Source organism: Poeciliopsis prolifica, unplaced genomic scaffold (assembly GCF_027474105.1).
Source record: "Poeciliopsis prolifica strain line A6 unplaced genomic scaffold, Auburn_PproV2 SCAFFOLD059, whole genome shotgun sequence".
Taxonomy (NCBI): Eukaryota; Metazoa; Chordata; class Actinopteri; order Cyprinodontiformes; family Poeciliidae; genus Poeciliopsis; species Poeciliopsis prolifica.
The window spans coordinates 2,870,582-2,889,414 of record NW_026562434.1 but is presented as its reverse complement, the minus strand read 5'-3'; the positions used below and the strand labels follow the sequence as shown (position 1 = coordinate 2,889,414).

The following is an 18,833-nucleotide window of genomic DNA, read 5'->3' as shown; positions in this document are numbered from 1 at the left end:
AATGTAATGCTAAATAATGGCTATAAGTTGGATCTAAAACTAGATCCAACTTAAAAACATGCTTTTTAATGCTTAAAGAAATATACCAATATGTTTGATTATATGCTGTAACGGATTTCTATAGTTTTTAGTGTTTGCCTGAACTATTCAACCCTGAGTAAAGAATTTATTGCCCTGACAGCCAATACACTCCCTGTCAAGGAACAAGAACATAGTAACACAGAAATAGTTTGAACACATGAAGCCCCAAGGACTCCCATAAACCCGCCTGGTTCTATTAAGACCACATATAATCTGTGGTGGCCTCCTGACCAGCCCCCGATGTAACCAAGGCAGAGCGCGTGTGCCCGTAGTCGCTCTGGGGAAAAAGCACTAAGTGCTTCCAGATCACAAAGAACAGCAATAATTCCCTGCTGAGATCTCCACCCAATTGGGATAACGATAGTAACCAGGTGATATTGGCGACCCGTGAGATCAGAACCATTTGAAATACAGAGTCACTATTTAACTGTGTAACATTGGCTGTTTCCATAACGTCTTCTTCTCCCCTAATAATTGTTGCTAAAACATCCCTTATATCCTCCAGAGTTCCTCTGTTTATCAACATTTTGTTCTCCTCAGTCTTCAATGTAAACTTTTAGATGTGCATCAGGTTGTCCCCCTTTTCCATGTCTCCTGTTGTTGACTCTCGGAATCCAGGCCTCTCTGGAGGCTCCGCTTCCATCCTCTCTCTCTCACTCATCTGCACCGAGACGTCCAACCTCTCCAACGTCGGTACCGCGTCCACAAGAGGAGGGAAGCTTTTCGTTCTCAAGTCCATTCTGAGTTGCGCCGGAAAACCACATTTTGCCTGTTTTCCTTTAAGTTGCTTGATGAAGCTCTGCAGTCTCACTCTCTTCTTTTGAAGCTCTGGAGAGAAGTCCTAGTCAAAGTATATTATTTTCCCTTGGAGAACGATGTGTTTTAGTGACCCGGCCCGTTGCAGCTGCACTTCTTTTCTGGTGTAATCCATGAAGCGGCCAATGATGGAGCGAGGCGGGTTGGTGTCAGCGGGCCTCGGTCCCGGCGCTCGGTCTGCTCTTTCAATGCGGAAATCCTCCTGCAGAAGAAGCGAGGTTCTGATTCATTCCTTTACGAAGCCGATCATGTCCTGTTTCTCTTGAACTTTTCACCCCAGGCAGACCAACTATGCAGAATTCAAAAAAAAGAAAGTGTCTGATGAAAACAGGACGTTCAATGCTACGTGGGAAGATTCATTAGCTTTCACTGCTGATGAGACTGGTTCACCAGTGTGCTTAATATGTAATGAGAAACTAGCTAACAACAAAAAGTCAAATGTTGCAAGACATTTCCAGAATAAACACGCAGCCTTTGCTCAAAAATATCCGGATGGAGAGGAAAGAAAAAAAGCAGTTTGGGAACTGATACGGAAGGCTGATCTGATCAAAAATCACTTCAAGAAGTGGATGAAGGCAGCAAATTCAAGTGCACATGCAAGTTTTGTTGCCGCTCAGGAAATAGTGAGGCACGGGAAACCGTTCACAGATGGAGAATATATAAAAGAATCTTTCATTAAGACTTCAGAACATCTATTCACAGACTTTAATAACAAGAGTGAAATTGTGCAGAAAATCAGGGATATGCCCCTCTCTGCAAAGACTGTCAAAGACAGAACCATAAAAATGACAGAAGGCATCACCACACAGCAAATTAAAGACATCAATTCAGCTGTGGCCTACTCAATGGCCTGTGATGAATCTAAGACAAAGGTGATATTGAACAAATAGCGCTGTTCTGCCGGTATGTAAACTCTACTGGGCCACAAGAAGAAATGATGGAGTTGATGCCACTAAAAGGCCAAACATGGGGGGAGGATGTCTGTGAGGCTGTCTTGAATTGTTTAAGAGCAAAGGAATAAAACCACCCACCTGGTGTCAGTGGCTACAGACGGGGCACCGAGTATGACAGGAGTGCACAAGGGCTTTGTGGCTTTATTGCAGAAGTCGCTGGACAGAAAGTTGCTGACTTTTCACTGCATCCTGCACCAAGAGGCACTGTGTGCTCAAACATTTCCTCCGGAACGCACAGAAGTGACGAATGTTGTCATTCAGATTGTGAACAAAATAATGGCAAAAGGTTTGAATCACCGTCAGTTTCGTTCATTACTGGACGAGCTGGAAAGCACGAACTCTGACCTCTTGCTGCACAACAAAGTCCGGTGGCTGTCCAGAGGCGAGGCGCTGAAACGATTTACGGCGTGTCTGGAAGAAGTGAAAACCTTCCTGGGCAGCAATGGGCTCACATTTCCTGAGCTGGAACAGCCAGAGTGGCTGTAAAAGCTGCACTTCTTGGTAGACATGACGGCGCAGCTGAACACGCTGAACACAGCTCTTCAGGGGAAAGGACCCACAGCCCTGCACATGTTGGAGGAGGTTTTGGCATCCAGCGCAAGTTGACAGTGCTTGCCAGAGATTTACAGAAAGGTTCACTGTCACACTTCCCCAGTTTGAGAGAGTTCAGGGAAGCTCACATGATGAATTTGGATTATTTACATTCTGCAGTCATCGCAATGCAAACATCGTTTGGGAAACGATTCAGTGAGTTCAGAGAGGAAAAAAACACATTATCCTTCCCTGTCTCCCCTAAGCCTCGATCCATCCCTGTTGAATATGACAGCATCTCCAGGGGAGAGTCCACCGGATCTTGAGATGGAACTGGCTGACATGGCCCACAAAGAAATGTGGGTGTCCTAGTTCAAGCACTGGACAGCGGACCTTGAAGATGTTTCACGTCAGAAGGCTGTTTTTGCTCAGAATCACAAATGGCGTGATATTGAAAACCTCCCCAAACCAGACAAACTTGTGTTTGAAACTTGGAACGCTCTCCCCGACATTTATGTCAACATGAAAACAAATTCTACCTGTTATTTAGTTTGCCATAGAACTTAAATGAACCTGGACACAAACCAGATCACTCTGATACGTTGTCATTAACATGACCAACAGACTTTTATTCCTTTAAAGTAAATTAAATAACATTCAACTGCTCTGCTTAAATTAAACATATTTTATTCTGCTTTACATTTCCAACTGCTTCAGTGCGTCCTCAACATCTCAGAAAAACAAAAGAAATTGAAATGTAAAAATAGTTGGGCCTGTCGTATCAAGCAGTGAGATGGTGGGAGGCAAAAAGTAAAAAGATCCACAGGACACTTGGAGTCCGGTCCATCTTTGGATCGACATATGTGTGTGAAACCGCAGGTTTTCTCCAACATGAACTTCATTAAAAACAAACAGCCTCACAGATGACAGCTTACAATCCTGTGAGAAGATGAAGGTGACGGCATACAGCCCCGATGTGCAGACGGTTCAGGAGCAGAAATTACATTGACCAAGAATGATCAGTATTTTAATCGACTATTATTTTACCTATATTCATATTTTGTCATTGTTTGGTGAAATAGACATTTTATCAGTGGCGTCAATCCAACCAAAGCTGAGGTATGGCCAGGTTACTCATCACATGACAGAATCAATCAATATACATGCAGAAATGACGTAATAGAAACGCTACTTCCAGCGAGTCCAATGCAACACTGATGACTGTTTTATAAAATAACAGTATTTTATAAAACAAGGTGTGGGTTTGCCATACCTTGCCATACCCAATTGACGGCCTGCATGTTATTCTGCAGGTTGAGGCTGACTGTACGGCGCCAGTAAAAGGATGACGCCATTTTTGTTGCTGCCATTGGATCATTTAAGTTCTGTATTGTTTTAATTTCATTACTACAAGGACTCAAATAGACATTGAGTATTTTACTTAACCTTCAACGCAACGTCTTTTTTTCGGAGTTAAAATGTTTTAACATGTTAAAACATTTCTGACAGAAAGAGCCAGAAATGGCTCTTTCATTTCTGGCTCATTTTGTTGACCAAAAAGAGTCAACAAAGTGACTCTTTTTGGTCACTTTGTTGCTCACCAACGGTGTTTCTTGTCGGCATCATTTTATTATTGGCGGTTTCTCTTAAGGGGGAATCCAGAAAATGAGAGAATTTGCCAACCAATCATCAATCTCATGGGAGCGTGGCGCCACCGGAAGTCCCACCACATGATTTAGAAAATAAAAGTCGGCCAGTAAACTGGTCAAAATCCTTTAAAAAATAAAAATAGTTTTTCATCCAGTAACAGTACATTACAATAAAACACTAATTAAACACACCAATTTAATTCACATAAAGATTAATGCAGTAATCAACTTTGTAACAAATATTTCAAACAGATTCTCATAAAATCAGAATGTTCAATAGATTGAGTTTATTTTCTGAACTATATAAAGTTTTACTTTAAAAACCTGATAAAACCAGAAATGTTCAATCTCCCAAATGTAAATACAACAATGACAATAGAATAATTCAGTTTAAAAATAATTATTTGAAGCAGATCCAAGTATGATCAATAATGTAATCATTCACAAGTTCCCCAAATGTTGCTTCTTTCAAAAGGGAAAAGATTACAATGAACATCTAAACCATCATATTACTCCTGGGTAGAGACGCTACCATCAGGGTTTTTCCTGCCGGTTCTGATCACCATGAGGTCCGATCACTGCAGATCACTAATATTGATCACATGAATTGGCTGTTAATGTTTCGCTTTAGGTAGAAATGTTACTATGTGATCTGGCAAAATGGAGACATAAAATAACCTAATTTAGACAAAACATGTACAACACTTGCAGCTCATGGCTGATTGTTCTGGTTCTGATGGGTTGGTTCTGACCCAGTAGAGTAATTCAGCAGAACACAGAGAGGAGGCAGAGGAAGTCCATTTGTTCTCTCAGATTATCTCATGTTAGGACACAGAGAAAGTTACATTAAAACTGTTTTAAAGTTTCCTCCCCAATATGGCATAAAAGTGGTCCAACAAAGATTTATTGGGTTAGGATTAGGATTAGCAGGGTTAGGGTTAGGGTTAGGTTTAATCATGTTAAAAATTGGATCATTCTGAAGATTTTTCATTTCACCATTTACACCTTTTTTATACAGTTTAAACATGAAAATATATAAAAAACAAATAATTAAATGACTTGTTAGAATACATTTACAAAAAAATTTTCATGTATTTTTAAACTTTCTAACTTCTTTCCTGCAGTTACAGGGTAAGTCTTTTTCATGACACTTTAAGGAATGAGAATCTCAATGTTTTTATCCAACCTTGTTATTAATCAGTGAAATAAGTTGGAGGAGAGACGTTTAGTTCCTGTTGCAGCTCAGAGTTAATCTTTTTAATCTGAGAGATTAGCTTCAGTCTAACACTGCAGTGAGGATTAAAAGTGGCCAGACAAGGTGAGGGACGGAGGAGAGGTCACCATTAGGAAGTTTGAACCTCTGCAACAAACTGCATTTTAATCACAACCAGCTGCTGATTTTACTGTGTTTTGGGACTTCCAATTAAATCCTTTATTTTCCGCTTTGGGTTGAATCAGGTGTGGCCCACGTTGGAGCTGTGGCGGGTCTTATCCATGTTGATTTATCCTTAGCTAAAAACAGGTTTACTTTTTGTTATCAGATGTAAAATATAGCAGAGATGCAGCAATCAGACCTTTTCTGTCCAACACTGATCTCCAGTTTTCATTCTTCTCTGATCTTCCAGTTCCTGGGATTTTTTCTCCAAAGAGAAAAATGTTCTGCAGGTTCTGAGTTTCAGCTATAAGTTCTGAATGAAACAGAAAATATTAAGATTTTCCCACTTTATGCTTCTAAGCATTGACCTCTGACCTTCATGGGATGGGAATGTTTTACTTTAATTAGGACTTTCTGAAAGGCAGAGTTGATGAAAAAATAATTTTAATACAAATATTTAAATTTGAACAGGAAAAAAACAGAATGAGCAGCAAATGAACCAAATGCAGAAGAAAAATGTTTTTATTTAAAACACATGAAGAAAAACTGCAGCAAATTTACAAAAGGAAGATTTAATATTCAAATCTGACATGTTAAGAAAAATAGGAGCCAATAGAAACAGAAAATGATCAGATTGAGAAAAACTTAGAGCATCTCAGACTCCAGGAATGATCATTCCATCAATATTTCAATGAAATCTGATTAATGAAAGAAAAAATAAGAGAAACAACATCTTGATATTTAGTGTGACTTTGACTGGAAACAAACTTAAAAACATGAGGATCCTGGAATAATCCTGGAATAATCCTGGAATAATCACAGCTTCCATATTTAAAGGACTGGAGGAAGAAAACGTTTCCAAGGACTCAATCAGAATCGTTTCACCAAGAAATAGATTGTAGAGACTGAACTATCTGTTCAACAGTGAGAGAGTTTCTCTGACAGGAGGAAAAACTTTAGACTCTTTAGACTCAAATCAGCTCAGAGACACTGAAGAGGAAAGAGAACTGAACCTCCAGAACCCAAATCCAGGAATCAGAGGTTCAGTGAATGTGGTGAGAAAGGAGTGGAGGAGGCTCAGTGAGTTAGAGGAGATTGTGTAGAAGGCCAGACTGCCAGCAGGACAGTCCACATACACTGCTACTCTGTTAGAGTCAGAGGAGGAGGAGAGATGAGTTTATCTGTCATTGTGCCAGACAGAGTAACCATTTACAGCAGAGCAGCTCAGACTCCAGGAATGATCATTACATCCAACCAAACAGTCTCTGTCTCCTTTCCTCCTGATTCTTCTGTAACTCACTGATATAAAAACATATCCTCTCCACTCGACCTCCCAGTAACAGCGACCAGTCAGACCAGTTCTACACAGCAGCTGATACCAGTAATCAAATCTGTCTGGATGATCAGGATATGACTGAAGCTCCATCACACATGTCACCATCCTGTTGTCTTCAGACAGTTTGAGGTTTCTGTTCACTGTGTTTGTGTCGATGGTGAGTTGACAGGAATCTGATGGAGAGAACAAACACAATCCAGCTGCAGTTATTGATCATTTATTGACACTTTGACTCCTGAATGAGTGATGTGACAGTTTGAAGATGGTTGAATGTGAGCTGCTTTGTTGTGATGAATCAGATGAAAAAACACACTTACATCTCCATGGACCTGGAGTCAAGAATCGGCCTCCAGCAGGCTCCACCCTGAAAGGAGGAGGGGGGTCAGACCATCAGTCTCTTTCAGCAGCAAACATGGACATTACATGTCTCTCAGACACACATTGTCTGAGAGACATGTGTGTCAGGTTGTGTCTGAGACACAACCTGAAGAAACTCACTGAAGCCTAAAAGGACATCAGGAAACTAAGGAAACATTTCTGGAAGCTCCACCTGATTTAATAATCAGCATTAAAATACAATCAATCTAAACTCTGATCAACACCTGGATACCTGATCCATCCACACTCCCACACACAGATGAAGGAATGAAACACTAAACAGCCCTGCTGCTGAAAACCTGCTGTGGCCTCACTGTAATATCCAGAAATACAAACATTAAAAAGGAGAAGCTGCATCACATTCAACAAAGATTCAACAAGAATCAAAGATTTGATCTCTGAGCTCAGACTCAAACCAGGGAGAGGCTTCCAATCATCACACACCTCTGACAAACACCTCCAACCTTTCAGCACTTCCTCTACCAACCAGCACCACAAGGTGGCGCTGCACACATTTACAATGAGCCCAAGAAGAAGAAGCAGCATCCTGAATCCAGCAGCTGCAGTAATGGCTTGTGAAAGTGTCCAAGGAGCATCTGGAACCAGAACCAGCAGATCCAACAGTCCAGAGAGTCTTTGTTTGCATTTTTCCTCTCAGATTTCCAAGCTGCTCTGAGAGGGAAATGACATCATCACTCTACTGATGATGTCACGCTCTGATGTCACTGATCAGGAGGTGCTGGACTTCTACATTTCCAGCATGGAAGTTAGAGAAGTTCTCAGCTCTGATGAGGAGCTGGCCTGCCTTCACACTGATTGAGGGTCAAAGAAATATTTCCAGATGAAGTCAGACTAAAATGTTGGATTGTCCTGCTGTTGCAATCAGAGGCCAAGAAGAAGCTTCAAGTTCTTCTCCTGTTCAGCTCCACGTTCCTGTCAGAGACTTCAGCTCCTCATGAGGAGAACAACTAAAACCTGGAACAGACTGACACCAACATCCTGACATCTCATCCCTGAACAAAGCTTTGCAACATCAAGGTGACTCTTAGCGCCATATATGGACAGATTTCCTCTAAAGGGGGCGGAGCCTGGATTGGAGGAACCAGCAGCAGTTTCCAGGAACAAACCTTGGGAAAACCAGCAGACTGACTAAAGACATTTCTCCCTCTTCCTCCTCTATCAGACCTTCTCTGCTCCTGCAGCAGGTTCCTCCATACCTGAGAGCTTCCAGTCTCCAGTGTGGATCCTTCAGTCCAGCCGACAGCAGCTTCACTCCTGAGTCTCCTGGATGATTGTAGCTCAGGTCCAACTCTTTCAGATGGGAGGGGTTAGAGGTCAGAGCTGAGGCCAGAGAAGCACAGCCTTCCTCTGAGACCAAACAGCCTGATAAGCTGCAAACACACAATTCATCACATGATAAGAAAATGAGAACATTGAGGTAGAGACCAAAGTCTGAACTGGAGATTTTAATATGAGTTAAAACGTCAGTAAATTGTGCTTAACCTGTCAATATGATTAAAGAGTACTAAGGCTTTGATTTTTTTTCTCAGTAATAAAAAAAACTTTTGTCACTTATAGAATAGAGCAGAACAGAAATATCCTTCATTGATCCACAGCAGGTGGAACAATGTTGCTGGTTCATGTTTACCAGCAACAAGTTTAAGGTAAATGGAAGAATCGGATATTGAAAACTAATATGAGACTGTAGAGTAAGGACACATATAGAGCAGAGAATAATAATTCTGTGCATTTAATAAAAACAGCATAATCAGTTTAACAGATGTGCAGCTGAGTAGAGCAATTTATAATCATGTATAAGATGTGTATATTATGTATTCAAAACATTTACCTGAGAGTTTCCAGGTTGCAGTTTGGACTCTTCAGTCCAGCAGAGAGAAGCTTCACTCCTGAATCCTGCAGGTTGTTGTTACTCAGGTCCAGTTCTCTGAGACTGGAGGACTGGGAGCTGAGAACTGAGGACAGAGCTTCACAGCTTCTCTCTGAGAGGTTACAGCCACTCAGTCTGAGGAGACAGAGAGGGAAATTTGTTATTAAATAATGCATAAAACAATATTTTACTTTCCAATCATTTATATTTTTTTATAAAGACTGAAGGAACTATCTATTGTTGCACATATTTATGTTGCCTTTTGTTGTGAATTGATTTGGTCAGTGGTTGGGTCACAATCTTTAAAGGACTGATCTAAAAGGAACAAGGAGAATGGACACAAAACTTTTGAATTCCACAATAAAAACTAAATTAATCCCGTTTCAGTTTTAGCACAAAGATGAGTTTTGCTTCTTTAATAATGTATAATGATGATGGTATTGTTATTGTGATAATGTTACATATTAATATACTTTCAGCCCGATGTATCCCTGTGGGCAACATCTGGGAGAAAATGCATCATTGAATAAACTAAAATAACTTGAATCAATATTTAGCACATCATTAAATGTTTTCACTTGATCAACTATAACTGCATTAACAATGTGTGTCCTTACAGAGCTTTGTTGGAGGCTTTAACCACTGGCAGCAGCCTCAGAAGAACCTCCTCTGAAGCAGAGTATTTCTTCATGTCAAACACATCCAGATCTTTTCCTGGTGACACTAAGATGAAACCCAGAGCTGACCACTGAGCAGGAGACAGTTTATCTGTGGAGAGACTTCCTGAACTCAGAGACTGTTGGATCTCCTCCACTAGAGAACGATCATTCAGTTCATTCAGACAGTGGAACAGATGATGCTTTTCTCTGCAGACACATTCTCACTGATCTTCTTCTTGATGTACTGAACTGTTTCCTGATTGGTCTGTGAGCCACTTTCTGTCTTTGTCAGCAGATCTTGTAGGAGTCTCTGATTGGTCTGCAGTGAAAGTCCCAGGAGGAAACGGAGGAACAAGTCCAGGTGTCCATTTGGACTCATTAAGGCCTGATCAACAGCTCTCTGATGGAGATAATTTATATTTGATTTGTAAAAAAAAAATTGAAAAAAATGATGGTGGATTTTCTTCCATCAGGTTGACCCCAGAGTGATGAAGATCAGATGAACATGAAGAGCAGCCAGAAACTCCTGAACACTCAAATGGACAAAGCAGAAAACCTTGTCCTGGTACAGACCTCTCTCTCCTCTTTAAAGATCTGTGTGAACACTCCTGAGTACACTGATGCTGCTCTGATATCGATGCCACACTCTGTCAGGTCTGATTCATAGAAGATCAGGTTTCCTTTCTGCAGCTGATCAAAAGCCAATTTTCCCAGAGACTTGATCATCTTCCTGCAAGCTGATCAAGCCAAAGAGTCACTCCAGTGTGGATCTGTTTCAGCTCCTCCATCATACTTGACCTTCTTCACTTTGGTCTGAACCACCAGGAAGTGGATGTACATGTCAGTCAGGGTTCTGGGCAGCTCTCCTCCCTCTCTGGTCTCCAACATATCCTCCAGAACTGTAGCAGTGATCCAGCAGAAGACTGGGATGTGGCACATGATGTGGAGGCTTCGTGATGTCTTCATGTGGGAGATGATCCTGCTGGCCTGCTCCTCATCTCTGAATTTCTTCCTGAAGTACTCCTCCTTCTGTGGGTCATTGAACCCTCTGACCTCTGTCACCATGCCAACACACTGAGGAGGATCTGATTGGCTGCTGCAGGTCGTGTGGTTATCCAGAGGAGAGCAGAGGGAAGCAGTTTCCCCCTGATGAGGTTTGTCAGCAGAACATCCACTGAGGTGGACTCTGTAGCATCAGTCAGGATCTCCTTGTTGTGGAAGTCCAGTGGAAGTCGACTCTCATCCAAGCCATCAAAGATGAACAGAACCTGGAAGTGTTCAAAGCTGCAGATTTCTTTGGTTTCAGTAAAGAAGTGATGAACAAGATCCACCAAGCTGAACTTTTTCTCTTTCAGCACATTCAGCTCTCTGAAAGTGAATGGAAATATGAACTGGATGTTCTGATGGGCTTTGTCTTCAGCCCAGTCCAGAGTGAACTTCTGTGTTAGGACTGTTTTCCCAATGCCAGCCACTCCCTTTGTCATCACTGTTTTGATTGGTTGATCTCTTCCAAGTGGGACTTTAAAGATGTCTTCTTGTCTGATTGTTGTTTCTGGTCTGTGTGGTTTCCTGGATGCTGTTTCAATCTGTCTGACCTCATGTTCATCATTGACCTCTCCAGTCCCTCCCTCTGTGATGTAGAGCTCTGTGTAGATCTGGTTCAGAAGGGTTGGACTTCCTGCTTTAGCAATTCCCTCAAATACAGACTGGAACTTCTTCTTCAGACCAGATTTAAGTTTATGTTGACAAACTGCAGGAAAATGTCCTAAATTAACACAATAACAAAAATCATATCTGAACAAAAATCATCTTGTGAATTTGATTACATCACTTCAGCAAATGTGCAATTTATCTATCATTTAAAATGTTTCGAAATCCTCTTACTGCTTTGCAGACGGTCAACCAGCGTTTCCTGCTTCATCCTCCTCAGGAAGTTCAGTGTGATCTTCATCACTGCCTCTCTGCTGCTCCTCCTCTGCTCTTCATCATCACCTTCCAATACTTCATCATCTCTCTGAATCTCTGAATGTTCTGGGTAATCTGGACCCAGAACTTTCTGAATCTTCTTCAGTTCTTTCTTCACAAAAGTGACAATGTTGTCCTCCAGCAGCTGGAACAGAATAATAGATGAAGGAAACATCAGAGTGAAATCATGGAGCCAAACACCAGATGGATGTTGGACAGACTGACAGTCCTCTGGTCTACAAAGTGCAGCATGAAGGCGACTTTGAACAGAACTAATGGAAAATTAATTGTTGACCATAAATATGGAGTCCAGCTGTGTTTGATGCTGCTGGGCCGATGGACCCCTCGGAACCTCTGAGCTCTGCTGGTCCACTCTGTGGAGGAACCAGGAACAATTAGGAAGTCAGGAAATATTCATCCAGCAGTATTCAGAGGAATAATATATAGAAAAACAGAGCATCACATGAACACAATTCAAAGTGAGGAAGAGGAAAATTATCTACACTGATGAATACCAGTAACACCAGAATAATCCAGTAGACATTTCAAAAAGTTGGATTTGAAGTTGGACTTCAAACAGTCCAAACTGTCAGCAGATCTGATGCTGGTGGAGACAGTCTCCCAGAGCTTGGGGACAGTGGAAGTGAAGGCTCTGTCCACACAGGTCTTCAGGACAGTGTGGGACATCACCAGGTTCTGATGACTAGATCTGAGGTAATGCAGACATGGAGGAGATTTTAAATATGTGGGTGTGTCCATGTGGGATCCTCTCCTGGATGTTATAGTGGGGATTTTAAAATGGATCCTGTAGATCTGTGGAAGCCAGTGAGCTCACATTGTATCTGAGCTCACATTCTCACAAGATTCGAGAGAAGTGGAGTTTTGATGATTTTACTGAGACCTTCGGGACAATTGAGGAGGAAGAATCTGCATCTTCACTTCCCAGCATCCTAGATGAACCTTTTCTTCTCTCCAGGGAATGAGGATGCAGAACTCGTTCCCTGAGTTCTGCGTTGTTGGACCCCCAGCATGGGAAAGGTCTGACCTCGAAGAGGGGGTGTCAAGAAAATCCGACACCATCCCACTTCCCCATGCTGGAGATTTTTGTTAACAGTAACAATAAATAAAGTTACCTTTAAAACAAGTCACACAAATCACATCTAGATCCAACAGTAGACCCAGAATGCAATAAAATAAACCTGGTTGGGTGTGTTGTTTTTTTCTCCTGCAAACTTAGCTTTAATTATACTTATTTTTTCTATCTAATCATAAGAAATCATAGTCAGAGAGAGAGATGAGACAGGAAGAGCAGGTTTCCTGGAAAAAGAGGAAGAAAGTTTCCAGCTTGCAGCTGCATAAAAATAGCTGAGAGCAGTCCTTATTTAAAAGCATAGACGTTTTAAAGGATGAAATCTAAACATTTTGAGTAATTAGATAAGATTTAAAGTACTTATATTAATATTGGTTTACTTATAACAATACTTACTTACACTTGTGGAAAAACGTACAAGTAAAACAAGTAACTGTAACTTTGGTATCAAATAAGAAAAGAGTAATAAGTTGTGATTATCATAAAATTATAAATGAATGCTAAATTAAAGAAACTAAAAGGGTTATGAATGTGATTTTAACATTGAACTTGAAATGGTGTAAAACATGTAACTGCTATTAAAGATCACTGATCCTGTGTTGGAGGTATATAGTAGGTGAAAGGTTAGGGGTAAAATGGAGACTAACGGGAAAGCAGAGTTACCAACGCCTCATTAGGACATAGATTGATGAACAACTTAAACGTGTCAGAGACATGGGAGGAACATTGAGTAACCCTGAGACATTAGCCAAGACATCAGGACAAAATGTCTCTAAGACAGTGATGGATATGAGCTCATCTGTCCAAACAGCTACCCAATAAAGCAAGCACAGCAACAATGTTAGCCAATGAAAATGCACCAAAAGCGGGTATAAACCCTATATAAGGGGAGAGCAAAAGAGGAATCTTTGGTTGGATCCTCCAGGCAGCTTCGAGTCAAGACCGAGATGGACAAAGAACTCTGCAGCTGAAGAAGAGCCGGGGCCACAGAGCCGAAGACTGTCCTGCGCACGGGGACCAACCCATCAGCCCCGCAACATGTGGCTTCAAATCGGACTTCTCTCATCGGCTGGGTTCAGACCCCAAGGAAAAAGATGAAGATCAAGGCAAAGATAAATAACCTACATTGTGTGCTATTTTTTCGGTGATAGCTTTACATACTAAAAGGATTCTGAATTAGTGGTTTTGATTGTATATAGCACATGCCTTATATCTGTATATTGTATCTGTGTATTATATTTATGTAAATTGAATGTATAATTTTCATTCAATTTTCATTCAAGATGAAGATCAAGGCAAAGATAAAGACCCAAGTCCTGTGTGACCTCATCATCCATGCAGAAATGACAGCTCATCAGACCAACAGAGATCCCTGCCTTCGTCAATCAACCTCCTCTGCCTGCTGCAACACCTTCTTCATCATCGAGCCAGTTCTGGGGTTTGAAATACCAAACTTCATCCGTTTCTCTCAAAGGTTCCCTTTTAGTTCTTAGTATCAGCGTTAGGGAAAGATAGGCTAGATGATTGATTTTACTTTTTCATTAATTCTGCTACTTACCCTTGCAAAATTGCTTTACTAATAAAATTTAGCATAAAGAAAATCTAAAAGATGTTGTGGACATTCAATTAATGAGTCACCTCAAAGTTCTTTGATGGTAGTAAAATAGCTGTGATGTTTGATTCTGGGGAAGAAAACTAGGCAATGTTTTATAGGTTGCTTTATCCCAAATTTAAAACAACATCCTTGGGACTCGCCCGAGTCACTAAAACTAACCTGATTCAGTAACAAGTGCAAGTTTGCAAAAAAGAGAAGGAGCGACCGTTAACAGATGTGCTCTGTGGAACTAGTTGGTTGTAGGCTGCTCAGTCTGGCTAATTCACAGGGGTAAGAAGGGTGGGACATCTGGATGTAGGTCGTAGAAATCAGACGAATCCTGTCTCGAAACCAGCTTAAACTGAGTTTACTTGGGTTCTGGATAGGGTAAATCCCAGCAGATTTAGGAAACTCAATTTACCCGTTCAATGGAGAGCTGGTAGCACATCTCCCCTCTCAGAAGAGGAAGTAGTGACTGAGAGAGTAGAGAGTGAAGGAAGTGGGGGGGTGTAGCGGCAACGACACCACACAGAGACAATCTGAAGGTAAAGGTCCATGAAGTGATATCTGGATGTGAGCAGTGAACCAGGTGATCTAAGTAGTTGTAAAGATTTAATGTTCCTGCTGATCCCATTAAGAACCAGCAGAACCTATGATGGTCCACATCAGCTCAGTTTGGTTGAGTTCCAGCAGATCTCACCAACCACATCATGAAGCTTTCCTTCCCTGCTGAACTGCTCTCACAATGCACACAGGAACCAAGTCCTGATGGACCAGAATGGCTTTAGCAGGTATTTCCCAGTGGAAATGTGATCCACTGTTAGTCTGACATGGAGCCAGGAAAGCAACAGAACATCATCATCAACATCCAGAGATAAAGATATGAAGGTGTTTTCATGAGAACAGAGCAGCTGATTTCTGTAGATAATGGATCAAACCTCTGGAAATATAACTGGAAACATCTGAGTTCTTACTGGTTCAGTTTCCAGAGTTACAGCAATTAGATACAGCTCACCTCTCTGATGGTGAAGATCCAGGGGATTTAAAGTTAAAGGGAGGACCCATTGACACATCGCTGCTGGTTCCTGATTCTTCCTCTTGTGTGAATCTCTGATGGATTCTGCCAAAAAAAGAAACTCATTAAAATCTTTCCTTGGAGTTTTGCTTTGAATATATTTTTAATGTGGTTCATTGTAAAATAAAAAGCTGTAAACCAAAATCAGAACCAGACAGATCATCGACCTGATGTTCTAAATGATTCCTATCAGAACCGGTCCAATCCTCCAACATGTTCCTGATCATTGATCCTCCTGAATAATGTCCAGCCTTCTTTAAAGAGCAGAAAGATTTGTTTCTGAGACCAACATATTGGTTTGAAATGACTGAGAGAACAGTTTGGTGATCTTAGTGTTGAGCTCTGACATGGAGCAGAACCAGGAATCATTTCCACTTTGACCATCCAAGGAGGATCTGATGGAGCTTCAATCAGAACCAGATGGTCCATTAGAGACACTGAAGCCCACTGCTCAATCAGATCCTCTAAATATTTAGTTTCACTGTAGAAATGGTTGATAATCTGCCATGTTGGATGATGTTTGAACTTCAGATGTGGAATCATGAAAATAATTCATAGAAAATGTTTTATTTCAGAATGAATCTGTTTTTTGTCAGATTTTAGAGAAAGATGCAAATATCATCCTAGAAATAAAATTAATTTCTATTTGTTCTTGTGTTGATATTAATATCAGACTAAATAAATGAGTGTTTCATCTGGAAAAATTAGGCTTAAACAAAACAGAATAAAGCAGAGTTAAATGTTTCTGGTCCAAATGTCATGTCAACATAATAGTTTATAAGAGTGAGTCCTGACTGAGGACTTATAAGATTCTTTCTGTATGGAGTCAATAACTGTCCAATGAATGATGGTTAAATTGATGTCAGGTAAACATCAGATCAGATTTAGAGATTCTGTTAACTAGTGAAGCTCTGGGTAGAGACTGTGGATCCAAACGGACCTGTTTGATTTTTATACAAAGGATCCAGTTGAACTTTATTGTTTTCATAGTAACATGTTCATTATTGGAACATGTTTCCATGGAGACATCATACGTATTACATCTTTGACGTATGAAAAGAAAAATAACCTGAAATTCAGTCCAATGTTTTCATGACAACAGAACCCAACAGAACTTATCATCACATGGCCACAACAAAAGATATAAACAGAAGTTACAGCAGTTAGAAACAGCTCACCTCTCTGATGGTGGAGATCCAGGAGATTTAAAGTGAATGGGTTTTTCCTTTGACCTGTCGCTGTTAAAGGACACACAGCTGGGTTCTGGTCCTGGTTCTGGTTTGAGTCTCTGATGGATCCTGACAGAAACATGATGATTAAAACTTAATCATCAAAGAGGAGCAGCAGAAGCTTCATCACCACGTCTGTTCTGGCCTGATATAGTGAACGCTGTGTGAAAAGGGCTGTGGACAGTTAGAGATGGTGACCTCACCTCTGACCTTTGCTCTGGCTCTCATCTTCCCCACAAAGAGTGGTTTTAGAGGGAGGGACTCCCTCCTCTCTGTCCTCACACTGATCCATGCTGCTGAATCCACATCAGCTCACACACACTTTCTAGCTTCACCTGCAGAGGAAACACACATCATTCATCTGCACATCAACTCTGATCATCCTTTACATCATTAGTGCTGGAAAAAGATCAGCTGCTCCTCCTCTGATTGGCTCTTCTTCTCTGCTTCATATCAGTGTCAGGTGAATGCAGTCAGACAGCAGAGAGGCAGAGGAAGCTGCCATCAGCTGCTGCACTTCTACTATCAGTCCACTAGATGGAGACATGGAGCAACATTTACATTCACTGATTCAACCTGAACAGGAAGGATTTTAGTTAATTATTAAACTGTACAAGTGGATTAAATGTGCCACTAACAATAAACTATTTAGTAATTTGACTGAATTGAACACATTTTACTGTTACAGCATTTATTTCTGAAAGAAAGCAGGACAAACTTGTTGTGTCTGACTTTAATGGTGTCAGACATATAGACCAGAATTTGATAAAAGGAAATAAAAATCATGAATCAATTTGTTCAGAGAAGAAAAAAACATCACGTTCATCGCATTTGATTCTAGTTCATCAATAATCCTGTAGATTAACCTTCAAACAGCAGAGATTAAAGGTTGATCTGAAATTAGAGGTGAACATTTTCTCCAAACTTTTGAGTGAAAAAAACCCCCCAGATATTAATATTCTTGAAGACAATGTTTGAGTAGAAAACAAAGCAAACTTACAGTTTGTTCAAATGATCCAAGGAGTTGAACAAGAATATGTGATCAACAAACTGAGACCCAGCAGAACCAGACTGGTGCCAAACCTGAACAGGTGAGTTTAATCAGAAACTATTCTGAGTAGAAATGAGGCCAAACTGGTTTGACTGGTTTACTGAGAACTGTCAGATGAAAGTTTATCTCTTGACGTCTGAGGACATAAATCTACTCATAACTCTCAGTTTGAACACAAATGTTCTGCTGCTGTTATTCTACTGATCCAGGTTCTGTTCACCTCCAATGGAACCAGAATCTGTTTTGACTTGGAACCAACTGGACTCTTCATTGGTGGGGAAACTACAACCTGAATGACGTCTGATTATTAATTATTGATGAAGGGTTTTAAATGATCCAAATAATTTTTTAAAAAAAGTGACCAGAACCAGAACCAGTTCTGCTGTTCATTGACCAGCACATGAATAAAATATCATTTGTTCCTCAGCAGGTCTTAAAATGAAGTTAAAACAACAGCAGTAAAGATTATATTGAGTTATTATTAATTGACCTTGAACCAAAAGACTGAGTGAAAAACTAAGTCCATTCTTTCTGCTTCCACAGCAGGTCAAAGGTCAGCATCTGCTGATCTGATAGAATATCAACTTTAACAACTTTTCTCCTTAGCACTAAAAATCAATTATTATCGGGTTTGTGGAATTATGGCAAACAAAAGAAAAACTAAGAAACAAGAACAAGGGTTGGCAGCTTGTTGGATGTTTGGAGGAGAGAAGCTGAAAGTTCAACCTCCAGGTTTTACAGCTGGATTCTGACATCAGCAGCAGAAACAACGACACACATGAAACCAGTGACTCCTGGAAAATGGGATTTTGGATCTGAGCAGGTCTGCAGATTCCATTGCAAATCAAGGTAGAAACTTTACACTGATGATGTAAAATCTGATCATCTTTACATCAGTAGTGATTAGTGAAAGATCAGCTGCTCCTCCTCTGATTGGCTCTTCTTCTCTGCTTCATATCAGTGTCAGGTGAATGCAGTCAGACAGCAGAGAGGCAGAGGAAGCTGCCATCAGCTGCTGCACTTCTACTATCAGTCCACTAGATGGAGACATGGAGCAACATTTACATTCACTGATTCAACCTGAACAACAGGAAGTATTTTGGTTTATATTTATTGATCTTCCAACTCCATCAAAGATTAATTATTTATAATCTGACTGAATT

At 40.7% G+C, this 18,833-nt stretch overlaps 1 protein-coding gene across 1 annotated transcript; it reads right to left on the bottom strand.

Annotated features, from left to right (window-relative positions):
- Positions 1 to 637: 637 nt before the first annotated feature.
- Positions 638 to 9,852, bottom strand: LOC129379615 (ribonuclease inhibitor-like). The gene is made up of 3 exons (XM_055060428.1): positions 9,625 to 9,852; positions 8,969 to 9,142; positions 638 to 821 (listed from the first exon to the last, which is right to left on the bottom strand). Exons 1-3 carry the CDS (start codon positions 9,696 to 9,698, stop codon positions 638 to 640), a joined length of 432 nt encoding a protein of 143 aa, XP_054916403.1. The 5' UTR covers positions 9,699 to 9,852.
- Between the last annotated feature and the right edge of the window lie 8,981 nt (positions 9,853 to 18,833).

What these genes read in the sequence shown, in the direction of transcription:
- LOC129379615 (XM_055060428.1), bottom strand. Translation starts at nt 9,698, where the DNA reads ATGAAGAAATACTCTGCTTCAGAGGAGGTTCTTCTGAGGCTGCTGCCA. An exon ending in AAAGCCTCCAACAAAGCTCT is followed by an intron (nt 9,143 to 9,624) that starts GTAAGGACACAC and finishes CTGTCTCCTCAG; the next exon opens with ACTGAGTGGCTGTAACCTCT. An exon ending in TGCAACCTGGAAACTCTCAG is followed by an intron (nt 822 to 8,968) that starts GTAAATGTTTTG and finishes GGCGCAACTCAG; the next exon opens with AATGGACTTGAGAACGAAAA.